This window comes from Panicum virgatum, chromosome 6K (genome assembly GCF_016808335.1).
Source record: "Panicum virgatum strain AP13 chromosome 6K, P.virgatum_v5, whole genome shotgun sequence".
NCBI lineage: Eukaryota > Viridiplantae > Streptophyta > Magnoliopsida > Poales > Poaceae > Panicum > Panicum virgatum.
In genome coordinates this window covers 4,143,137-4,154,748 of record NC_053141.1, presented here as the reverse complement: position 1 = coordinate 4,154,748, position 11,612 = coordinate 4,143,137, and the positions used below count along the sequence as shown (strand labels likewise).

Here is an 11,612-nt window from a genome sequence, read left to right as displayed (position 1 = left end):
ATAAAAAACCTCATTCCGAAGAAGTCGCCCAAAACCTTTGACTTCATGAGCTTGCATAACGAACCGCAGAAGCACATAGTCACCTGCATTCCTTCAGGCGCTGGTTCTCTCACCTTGTTCCATGGGATCTCGGTCGATCCTGAGGAAGACATCGTGCAGAGATGTGGTGGTTGTGCTGTGTGGCGGCGTGCTTCCGGGGAGATGTGGTGGAGACTCTATCGTGCTGATATTTGTACAGAGTTTGGGAGTGGTCATAGCATTGCCTGGCGTGCGAGCGCAGTACTGCGCGGCAGTGACTAGTCACGTCCACGAAAGTGGATTGGCAGTGAGCGCGGCAGTGCGAATCAATTAGTGGTCTCGTCCCTGCAAGGCGTGCGAACAGTAGTGCGCGGCAGTGACTAGTCACGTCCACAAAAGTGGTTGGGCAGCAAGCGGGGCAGTGCGAATCAATTAGTGCTCTTGTCTGTGCAAGGCGTGCGAGCGTAGCACTGCGGACTAGTGACTTGTCACTTTCCTGCTTGGCCAGCGAGGGCGGCCGTGCGAATCAATGACTGCTCTTGTCCGTGCATGGCGTGCGAGCGCAGCAGCGCGGATCAGTGACTTCTCACGTCCGAGCCTGGGCAACGAGAGCGTCGGTGCAAATTAGTGACTGTTGTTGTCCGTGCCTAGCGTGCTAGCACAACAATGCCGAGCAATGAGTGGTCATGTCTTTGCCTGCACAACGAGTACCATGCTGAAGCATCCAATGCTAAGTATCCGAGAAGATACTATTGATGTGAAACATCACTGGTATTCCTACATGATAGACTCCGGCGTGCTTCAACTCGTGACTCCGTCGCTCTTTGAAAGGACATCACTACATGAAAAGTCACTATTTACAATACTGTTTCGATATGATTACATCCTGAGGCCTTCTTCGTGTAGTCATCTCGTGACTCCGTCGCTATTTCAAAGGACGATGTAGGGAGTGTTTGCGTCTATAAAAGTGAGGATGCCGTTGTCGAGAGTAGAGACAATTTACCTTCCAACATATTGGAACCGTTATGAGCTCCTCATCCAGGGCAGCTTTGCGTCGGAAAATGGAGGCGCATTTAGGAGGCCCTCCTAACGATCCAACTAGATGTGTTACGGATTGCAAGGTCTGGCCGAAAGATGTAGAGCCACCCTATTGCTATTGCCAGATGCGTTGTGTTCCCAACATATCTTGTGAGTACGAGACTTTTGGCCAGAGGTATTGGTCTTGTAAGAATATTGAGGAAGTTCAAAAGGCAGGTGCAATATCACAGGTATAGATGTTTTTTTAATATGTTTGTCTAGTTTTTTAAAAAAAATTAACAATTTTGTTTCGTTTCTTGTTTATGAATGCACGCATTTCAGGAGACAGATACCCATCTTTGTCATTTCCATGAGTGGATTGACACATCTATCAGTCATCGTGATCAGGAATATGTGGCGTGGTTGAAGAAGGTGGATGATGATGTACACAAGTCCGGTATTGACAAAGCAAAACGTGGCAATGGTAGTATACGTAATGTGAAAATTTTATATTTTATTATTGCAAGAGTTACTGTATTTGTCACTACTTAGTATATTTCTCTTCAATGCAGGTTCATTCATTCGTGATCAAAATATGATGAGGCACAATATTTTTCTTCACTTATTTCTTTATTCTCGTTTTCTCTTCCTTTTAGTGATACTATTTTTTTCACTTCTTTCCTTTCTTTTCTATTTTTTCTTTCATGTTTTGATTAATGAACTTGTTAATTATATTATAGAATTTATGTAAGTTGTATACGTGTCCTGTAGATTTTTAAAATAATTTAATTTCTTTATATACTTATACAATTCATATAGCCAGAAGCGAAAAATAAGCTTGTATTAGCACGTGTATATATAATTATAAGAATATTTTTTCTGATGCAGATGTGTTTGTTCTTCATGTAAAATTATTTATCTACATGTAACTAATTTGTTCGCAATATCAAATTATTTGTTCACTTTGTAGATCAAATTGTTCCGACATGTTGACTCATTTGTTCGTGATACTCATTGTCAATTATTTAGCCGATACAATCAAATGTTCGCAATATTTAATATTTTGTTCGTTGTACATTATTATTTGTTCGTTTTGTTTAATTTTTTATTCGTCAAAATAATTATTTGTTCGTATTGTTGAAATATTTGTTCCTAGTATTCAGAATTAATTATTAGTATTAAAGAAAATGTTTTTAAAAAATCTCGTGCAAACATAGTCAAATGTGATCTTGTTTTGAAGATCTAGTCGTAAGAAATACAACGGTGCGATCCAAATTTGATTTGGATGTATAATTCAAGATTTATAGATTTTTTTAGCTCGACCCCTATTGCACATGGGTGATGTCATCAATTTTATCTCCACCTGCATGGGTGGATCTGTCCTACTAATCGGATTCTACTTCTCCCGGCTGTGTATTTGATTAATAAATGGACTTGAGATACAGCCCAAAATTCCATTTATATTGGTGGAAAAAATTATTTGCTCCTGCTTTCAGGTGATGGTTAACGCAACTATCACCTCAAACGATGGATAACAGCTCCCCTCCGGCTCCCCAACTTAGCCGCCGGCCTGCCGCTTCTGCCCCCTAGTTGGGCCGTGGTCGGCACACCGGGTCGCATATAAGTAAGACCCAAAACCAAAAAAGGCAGGCCTTGTGTTTGTTTGGGGCACACATAATGGGCCGCGGCCGGATGCCCTGGAAAGTTATTTATTTGCACTCTGCACTCAACCAACACAGGCAGATGACGGTAATCCTCACGTTATCACTCTCTGTAATTACCTATCACAATCAGCAGAACACTGACACACACACCATAAAAAAAACAAAACGAAATTGAGACAGTAAACAGCTGGGTATGGCACAAGCCAACAAACTCCCAAGGCATGGTGAGCACAAAACACACCACAGCATGTAAATTGCTTCCTGTTCATGAAAACCATCCGAACCTTTGCATACTTCGCTACATAAAGTTTCGATCTTCAGATAAATCAATCGTCTACAAAAGTTACAGGTGTGGTGTTGGTGCCACCGCGCGCTAGCAGCGGCACCACGTGTCTACCAACCAACACACTAAACTCTCAAACCGCAAGCAATAGCAGGGGTGAAGGGCCACTACTTCACAGAATCTCCCTAGACATTTCGAACCACAGATGTGGCGCTTTCTAGTAATTTCAACTTCAGGCAGAGAACTCTCGTCACAATGTTATTCGTGAAATGTTACGCCTTGGCATACTTGCCAACGTATGCCTGCAAGCAATGCAGCACAGGAATATTGGTGAAAATGAAGTTGAGTGCCCAATGGAAAAGATCAGAGGAGTAAAAAAAAAAAAGTGACGAAAGAGAGGGCTGGGGCTGACCTGTACGAGTTTATTTAGTTTGTCTTTGGAGTAGGACATGTAGATCTCGATCTTCTCTTTTGTTGGAGGCGTATTTTCCACCGTGCTTGTAACTTTGTCTACAACCTTCTTGACGATGGTTTTATGGACCTCCCTGCTCATCTGACCCTCTTTCCATGTAGGCTTCAGTGCTTCCTTCACAAAGTCCGCAAGTGCAACCTTGAACATCTTCAGTGGTTTGGAGTCTTTGCTCTTCTTATTATCACCGTCTTCATGAGCCTCAGCGTCACTATCTTTGTTCTCTCCTTTCTTACTTTCTGGAGGCACAGTTTCATTGACAACCGAAGCAGCAGCAACAGCAGCAGCAGGAGGACCCGATGGCGCACCTGCATGAGGTAAGAGCATAGAATTGCCATTACTACTACTGACGGCAATTGGCATCTGGAATGTCTGAGGAGCATGCTGCTGCTGCTGCTCAGACGGAACAGAGAGACCAGACTGGACTAAGCCTGTTTGTTGCTGCGTCCAGGGCCACTGATTAGGCTGAACAGATGGAGGTACATCAGATGAATTGGCCATGAGGCTTGAATTAACATTAGGCTGTGATGACTGCAATCCTGTACCAGCACCAAAAGCTGTGTTTCCAAAGTATTGTGCCAAGGATGCGGTAACACGGCTAACTTCTTCGCTTTTTGCTGCATTGTGAGAAACAGGAACTCCAACCATATCAGTTGAGCTGGAAGTTGGCACAAGAGGTAAACCTTGCAAGGATTGATTTTGCATATTTGGAGCAACTGGCTGGAAATTCTGCATGTTTTGTATGCTTTGAGAACCACTGTCTTGACTCAGCCTAGGAATGTCAACTGTTGCCTGACTCTGCCCAGCAAGCACGGTTGTTGGAAGATTCTGTGGAACTTGACCGGCAGCACTGAAATTATGTCCATTATGCGCAGCGGAATTTGGCAGTGCCTGTGGCTCTAGACCATAGCCATGTTGGCCATGGCCCATATGAGGAGCAACCAGCTGGCCCTGCATGCTGGGAGTTGAGTTATTTGCAGCTGCTTGTGGAACTACAAATTGCTCTTGCCTGTTCTGATGAACAGGGAAGTTGTTTTGTTGCACATGGCTATTCAAAGGGAATGAGGATGTAACGTTCTGCAACTGGGTGGTGACTGGAAGAGTTGCTGGCCCAGGAATATGAGGAATCTCATCATGTCTCTGAAGTATTTGGCCCAAGCTTTGCTCTGCTAAACTATTAGCATTATGGATACCTAGCTGCGTGCTCAAATCACCAAGAGTTGCAGGAGCATTCTGACCACCCATGCCGGGTACATTTACATTATTCATGTTATCTGCAGTAGTCTGGACAGGAGCTAATAGCTGTGGCTGTTGTGAAACAGCAACTTCACGTTTATTTTCCACTTGTGAACCAAAAGCTTCCTGAGGAATAATCTGGAACTGGCTCTTTCCAGCATTTTTTGAATGCCGGCTTTCATACTCAAAACGAGAATCATTTCTGCCAATACTCTGAGAAACAGGATTTTCCCTGTCATCCCTGGATAAAATCTGAGAAGTTGCATGCATAGCATTATTTTGTTCACCCCAGTTTGAGTAGTTTCCTCTTGCTGAACGCCCGTCACTGTAATTCAAAGGCTCATCAGGTGCACTTACTCCTATCCGACTCTGGGGGGCTTCCTCGTGGAGATATGGACAACTTTCACCACGGCGACATCGACCTTCAGCAAAAAACTTACAAGGGTTTTTATTTACCCTACGATGCTCAGTCCTATTTCCATAGGATGAATCAGGACCACCTCTATCATGGGCACTTTCCCTAGCCTCATCTCTCCATCCACCATGAGAACCAGAATCACCATGAGCAAATCGGCAACTAGCACCTCTTGCACATCTCCCTTTGGCAAAATTATAACATTGTTCAGTAGACCGATAATCTCTTCGGGGTTCAGATATTTCCCACAGCCCATCATCGTAATGATCTCGAGATTGCCTACTACGCAAATAGTCATTTGGTTCTCTTGAATCCATAAACTCCTTGTTCTGATACCCAAACCTTTCCCTTGGGTCAGCAGGATAATGATCTTCAAATGGCTTGTGCCCGCCATCTTCATGAAGGAACCTGCAATTCGAGCCTCTTCTGCATCTACCAGCCACAAAATCTCTGCAGGGAAGAGCAGGCCCTCCAGATGTTCTGCCTCTCTCAACCCTCCACTCAGATCCACGATCAGCAAAATAAGGACTTCTGCTCCTGCCTCTGCCTCGCCCTATACTCCTGCTTCTGCTCCGACTTCTGTTTCTGCTTCTGCTTCTGCTTCTGGAACGACTTCTATTCCTGATAACAGAAACACACATTGTAGGAAAAAATGTACTGACATAGTATACCTAATCTTTCAATGACATTACAATTTACAAATAATAGAATTCTAGTAGATGTTGTGACTGACTCTTAAGTTAGTATACCATCTTCTACATCAATATTGATTAAAACTGGATAATATAGATTCTTCACAAGTACAGATATTATCAAGGCCCACATTTCTCAACTCCTTGTTACTAGTTGGTAGTGTAAGGATACAGCATGTCGCTTGTGTACAAATACAGGTGGTCGGACAGGAAACCAAATGCAGAAACGTTGGCCTCAACTTCATTTATTTTATATAATGCTCGTGAATTCCATCTTGCATGCTTCCATAATAAAAATTGACCCAAAAATAGCATCTCAAGCTGTTTACACACTATATATGCAGGGAACACATAACCAAAGTGCCAATACTTGCATAGTCAATAAAATTAGTTACTTGCTCCATCATACCTGCGTGATCTGTTCCAAACCCCTCTTGGAGAAGGACTGCGACTGTGAGGCCTCCATGCATCTGTATCAGAAGGCACCCTAGAAGAATAACCACGACTACGATCTGTACCCCATCCATCACCGCGTCTTCTGTCATCTGCATATCTGTTCATGCCTTGGTTACCAGCTGCTTTGCTCCACTCGTTATTATCACGCTCATCAGCTGCTCTAAGAGGCTGTGATCTTTCAGAGGGTGCCTTAGGTTGCAATTCCTTGGTATCTTTATTGAACCCATCAGCCTGTTCCTTCTCATGTCCAGCACCACCGTGGTGCATGGAGGTATCAGGTTGTGGGTGTACATCACCACCTTTGCGATGAACAATGGTCTTATCAGGAAGAGACTCATCTTCACTGATCTCAACTATATCATGAGATCCTTCTTTCGCATCCCACTTGGAACGCTGTCTCCTACTATCACCAGTCATTCTGTCCCTTCTTTACTATTCTGAAAAAGATATGGATGTCAAGTAGTTGCAAGTGCAAGTTCCCCTTCCTCTTGCAAAAATTCTTCTGAAACTCTGAAATAGTCAAGGAACATGTATATGGTTACAATTAATCAAAAAAGCTACTGCTACAACAATAAAAGCTAGAGAAGCTAGGCACAAAACCAGCAGTAACGGACAGGAAGATGAAAATGCAATTAACCCCTAAAGGCCTGTGATTCTAAATCTTCAAATCAAAACTGTGACAAATATCAGGCATCAGGAATACACAGAGCTCCAAGGCATAATTCAAGAACTACAAATCAGGAAGGAACAAGAGACAAATGGTCATACATCTGGGGGACAGATAAATATTTTTCAGCCTAGTTTTATAATTTCCCTTTCCATAACAATACTTTTTCAACATGTTGGCTTCAGCCAAAAGGAAATTTCCAAACTCCTTTTATATGGAAACATTCCGAATTGGAGCATGGCAAGTTTGGAAGCAAAGGAACAATCTCATTTTTCAAAAAAGCCAGCCAAGCTTGCAAGATTGGAAAAAACATTTCATTGATGAAAGCATCCTACAAGCTCGCAGACTCGGTGAAGAAAGAAGAGCGGCTTTCCTTAGCTGGATAAACCTCCTTCAGCTAACCAGCCCCCCCCCCCCCCACACTCTCTGGTTACATTCTTTGTTTAGTTGTGTTTGTGTATAGCACCCTCCACGTAGTTTGTACAGTTCCCATTGAATAAAATTTTACACAGCCCTCCCACACTGTATTTATGTAAAAAAATGTGACGAAGTTTGCAGGTCGAAAACAAGCCAATTTAAAAGTATCTAACTATGAATATCCCATTGGCAGGATGTGGCCAGTCAACACAAATATTCTCCCCTACAATATGTCAACTGAATTTATTAGTGGATCACAAGTCTTTCATGTCAAGAGTAAACAAGGCCCTGTGTCTCAAAATCCCACGACTAGCCCTCAAAGCCTTCAACATCAGACTTCGTCACCAACTGAAAAACTGCTAAGCATGATTGGAAATGAGCAGAATTCAAGAACGGAAAGATAAAGCAACATCTAAGTCAGTGCTGAAGACATCATCTACCATACAGAGCAACCACATTAGCATGGATTGTAGGAAACACAAAGCAAAATCCATGGAGCCATCATACGTTGAGCGACAGTGCCAAGTGGAAAATAGAATGAATGCCTTGTTTGCAAGTGTAGACTTGTTGGCAATGCATGTTTCAAATGATTAGTTCCATTGGTTAATTGATTGGATTTCCTACTTATCTTTACAGTTTCTTGTTTTTTAAGACTACTGGTTGCATCTTATTCAATGTCAACAAATTTCAGGAGCTAAAGCCAAGAAGCCTGGATGGCAAGAGTTAACAGCTGAATGGGCAATCAAAGAATTTTCTACAGAATACTTTCATACAGGCAATTCCACAAACATATCATTTTTCATTCGCCAGGAAGTTTCCCGAGACAAATCAAAGAAATTTCTTTTCTGCAACTTATGTCATTACAACTCACATAGACCATACATCTTACAGATAACAAGCGGACTACAGGCCACAGGGTATGCTTTCTACATTGATAAGACATACATCTACAAAAACAAGTCCTGCCTACCAAGAAAATAATTCATGCAGCAACTGCAGAAATCTTGGGCATCAACAAGTTGCATCGATGTTTTCTCCCTCAATTATTGTTCCAGCAGTTTTGCCAAACTTGGTGGATACTTAAGGTTCAGTTGCTACTGGCTCTGATTGTCATGATCTGGACAGGGCACTGCTATTGTTAGCATTACAGTGAAGTTTCTCCCTCAGTTGCTGTTTTCTGACAACTTCGCCAACTTGGTGGCGATTAACATTTCATTTGTTTCTTTAGATAATTGCTAGCTAGAGTCTTGAGGACTAAACCAAAAGGCCAGTAACTCCAAAAAGTGGCATTTACAAAATCCTTCCTGCATGAGAAAGATAATTCTATCAGCTCCCATGAATTCCTTCTGTTTTCTCGATACGACAACCATCTCCCAGTGACATTTCTAGGCACATGACAACCTTATAATAAGGTTAAATTGCCTAACCCCCTACCCATGTACAGACCGACCAATGTTATCAGTTTTTCCTCTAAAAGTCAAAGAAATAAAGTACGGTTGCTAAGTCAGTAAGGTTTTACGAGAAATGTCACTGAAAGATTCACATTATCCACAACAACAGTTTGTTAATAGTTGGTGTTGCTGCCACGCTTTAAGAAATTGAAGCACCCGCAAATTTTACGTTTCCTAAGGTGAAATAGATGACAACTAAAGAGTACCCTATCTTCTGACAGCAGCCAAATCAATGATGATGACAAATAAAGGCAGAAAAAAAAGAAGGCAAAATACCGGTCGATACGGACAAATATATAGTGGCATATTGGATAAATGGTAAGTACATATTTATCCAGAAAGGGTAGTTTCTTTTGTGAACAATGGCAGACAGAGCATCGTAGGACCATTTGAACAAACTAGTAATCAGACCATGAAACATTTAGTCACATGATTTTCTTGTTTATATAGGAAGAACCGAGACAAGAGAGTGACACAGGTACCAACCTGAAACTGTACTCAGCAGTGATCCTGAGATGATAACTCAGTAAGACTCAGACAAGCACTACAGCTCCTGATCATCCAGCAGGAATCACGATACCTTACACTGCCTACTGTCCATTTGACAAATAAGACAAATCAGACTGTTAAAACCGTGGAAGATATCAAATTAATCATATAATGCATCAAACTGTAGACTAAAAAACTGGAAACAGAGAAGACATCTTACTCTAACTAGGCGTGGTTACGAGCCAAATTTAGGCACATAGTGCACCAGCAAACGTGGAAAAAAAATTGATGAGAAGCAAAACTGAATATTCACCATAATGCGGTGAAAAAAACAGGGGAAAATTAGATGCATACCATTAAAAGATCCAAAGTTTAGAAAAATACCATTCAAAGATTGAGTTGCAGATTTTTACCATCAAAAGATTGCTCCGTTTTTGCCTTTTAGCATTCACGTTAACTGAGCGTTAACTATACCGATAGAAAAAGAACGAACCCACACACTCGTCGGCGTCGGCGGCTCGTCGCCGCGACTCCTGTATGCTGCTGCTGCATCGCAGCTTGCGGCCTCCGGCGGCGCATACCACTTTGCCGGTCTCTCTCTATGATCTTCCACTACCGTTGAGACGGTGACCTCGGCTCGCTCCTCGACGACTCCGCCGCCGTGTCCGCAGCTCCGCGCTCGACCTGCTGCTCGACGACTCCACTGCGGCGCCTCCGTGTCCGCAGCTCCGTGCTTGGCGTGCTGCTCGACGACTTCGCCGCCGTGTCCGCGGCTCCACACTTGGTCTGCTGCTATGCGACTCCGCCGCCAGCCGCCGTGTCCGCGGCTCCACGATCGGCCTGCTACTCGACGACTCCGCCGCCCGCCGCCGTGTCCGCGGCTCCGCGCTCGGCTTGCTCCTCGTCTCCTCCACAACGCGTCGATGCTATATGGATTCGTGCTTCTTGGCGTTTCGCAGGTTCTCAAGGGGCTCGCTGTGCACCTGCCGGACTGGGGGGCGCTCGCCGTCGATCTCGATGAGCCGACGAGGTGCTAGCAACCGTCAATGTCGTCCAAGGGTGGCGCAGCTTCGCGTGCACCTTGAACGCCCCAGGCGCAGAGGAGAGCTTGAGTTACAGATACACCTACGTCTCGGCTCCTGGCCTTGGGTGCAATATGCGTGATGCGTGAGTTTAGGCTGGGTCAAGGCGACAGGGCGTGAGTTTTTGATTTTTCTTAACGTCAGTTAACGTCGATGGTATGGAGAAATAACGGAGCAATCTTTTGATGGTAAAAATCTGCAACTCAATTTTTAGATGGTATTTTTCTAAACTTCGGATCTTTTAATGGTACACATCCAATTTTCCCAAAAAAACAGTATAGCGATTACTCTACAGGGCTAGGGTGAACAGGATACGGTGCAAGGGGTTCGATTGCAAAGGAGGAGACTTTGCAACCAGCCAAGCCAATGCGGTCTCGCAACAGAATGCGAAGGCCCAAATCCTGGAGACAAAGCCTACCACCAGACGAACTGAAACAAATTTAACAACAATACCTCCCTACGTCCACGCGATTGGAAGCGGCTGGGAGCACACCAGCTTACCCGTACCATCCGCAGGGAAAAGGAAACACCCGAGAGAATCCAAACCCTCCCCTTTCACAAACGCGGCCGGGGAGAGCGCGTAAACCCTAGCGCAAATCTCGGAGGCCTACCCAGGCGAGGTGCCGAAAAAAAACCTCGGTTTTGAGAGAAGTATAGACCCGTAGCTAACTTCGCAGCGACGGGAAGAGGAATATTCCGCCCGCGGACCAGGCAGCGAAGCAAGGGTAATAGGGTTCCTTACCGCCTGGCGAAGGCGCCCAGCCCGAGCGCGGGCGGATCTCCACTCCACTCCGCGCCACCGCCGCGGACGCCAGCCCAGTAGCGGGACGCGGGGTGTAGGACGGCCAATCGCGGGGAGGCGAGGGCGGCGGCGGCGGGAGGGGGAGGGGGAGGAGGCGGGCGGTGGCGTTTCGGCGGCGGTCAGCGGAGAGGGGGGAACAACGGGGAGGGGAGCGGCTCGATTCGTTAGGGCTGCAGGGGGGCGGGGGCGACGGGATTTTATTTTCTTTTTTGATTTTTTTTCGCCCTCACGGTTATTAGTTTTCTGGTTCGAATCGAAACCAGCGGGCTCCCCACGTCAGCGTGAGGGCACGTGTGGTATCCGACGGCTCAAGTGTGCTTTGAGATTCGTGTACAGCTTGGCGCACACGTTGCTTGCGCACGGCGCACCGGTGATGTGTAGCGAAGGTTAGCAGCACCAAGCTCGGAAGGTGTGTACAGTAATCATTTGGAGTTGTAGAAACTCAATCTCTTAT

The 11,612-nt window shown here is 44.7% G+C and overlaps 1 protein-coding gene across 5 annotated transcripts; it reads right to left on the bottom strand.

Moving 5' to 3' along the window:
- Nucleotides 1-2,921: 2,921 nt before the first annotated feature.
- On the bottom strand, nt 2,922-11,351 carry LOC120711333 (zinc finger CCCH domain-containing protein 55-like). Of its 5 annotated transcripts, none has more exons than XM_039996821.1 (6): nt 11,099-11,351; nt 9,272-9,378; nt 8,305-8,638; nt 6,204-6,760; nt 3,395-5,723; nt 2,922-3,284 (listed from the first exon to the last, which is right to left on the bottom strand). In XM_039996821.1, the coding sequence occupies exons 4-6, from the start codon at nt 6,665-6,667 to the stop codon at nt 3,255-3,257; spliced, it is 2,823 nt and encodes a 940-aa protein (XP_039852755.1). In that variant the 5' UTR covers nt 6,668-6,760; nt 8,305-8,638; nt 9,272-9,378; nt 11,099-11,351; the 3' UTR covers nt 2,922-3,254. The 5 variants fall into 5 exon arrangements, with proteins under 5 accessions (XP_039852755.1, XP_039852757.1, XP_039852756.1 ...); XM_039996823.1 differs by having other exon boundaries at nt 9,272-9,375; nt 11,099-11,292; XM_039996822.1 differs by lacking the exon at nt 8,305-8,638 and having other exon boundaries at nt 11,099-11,312.
- Between the last annotated feature and the right edge of the window lie 261 nt (nt 11,352-11,612).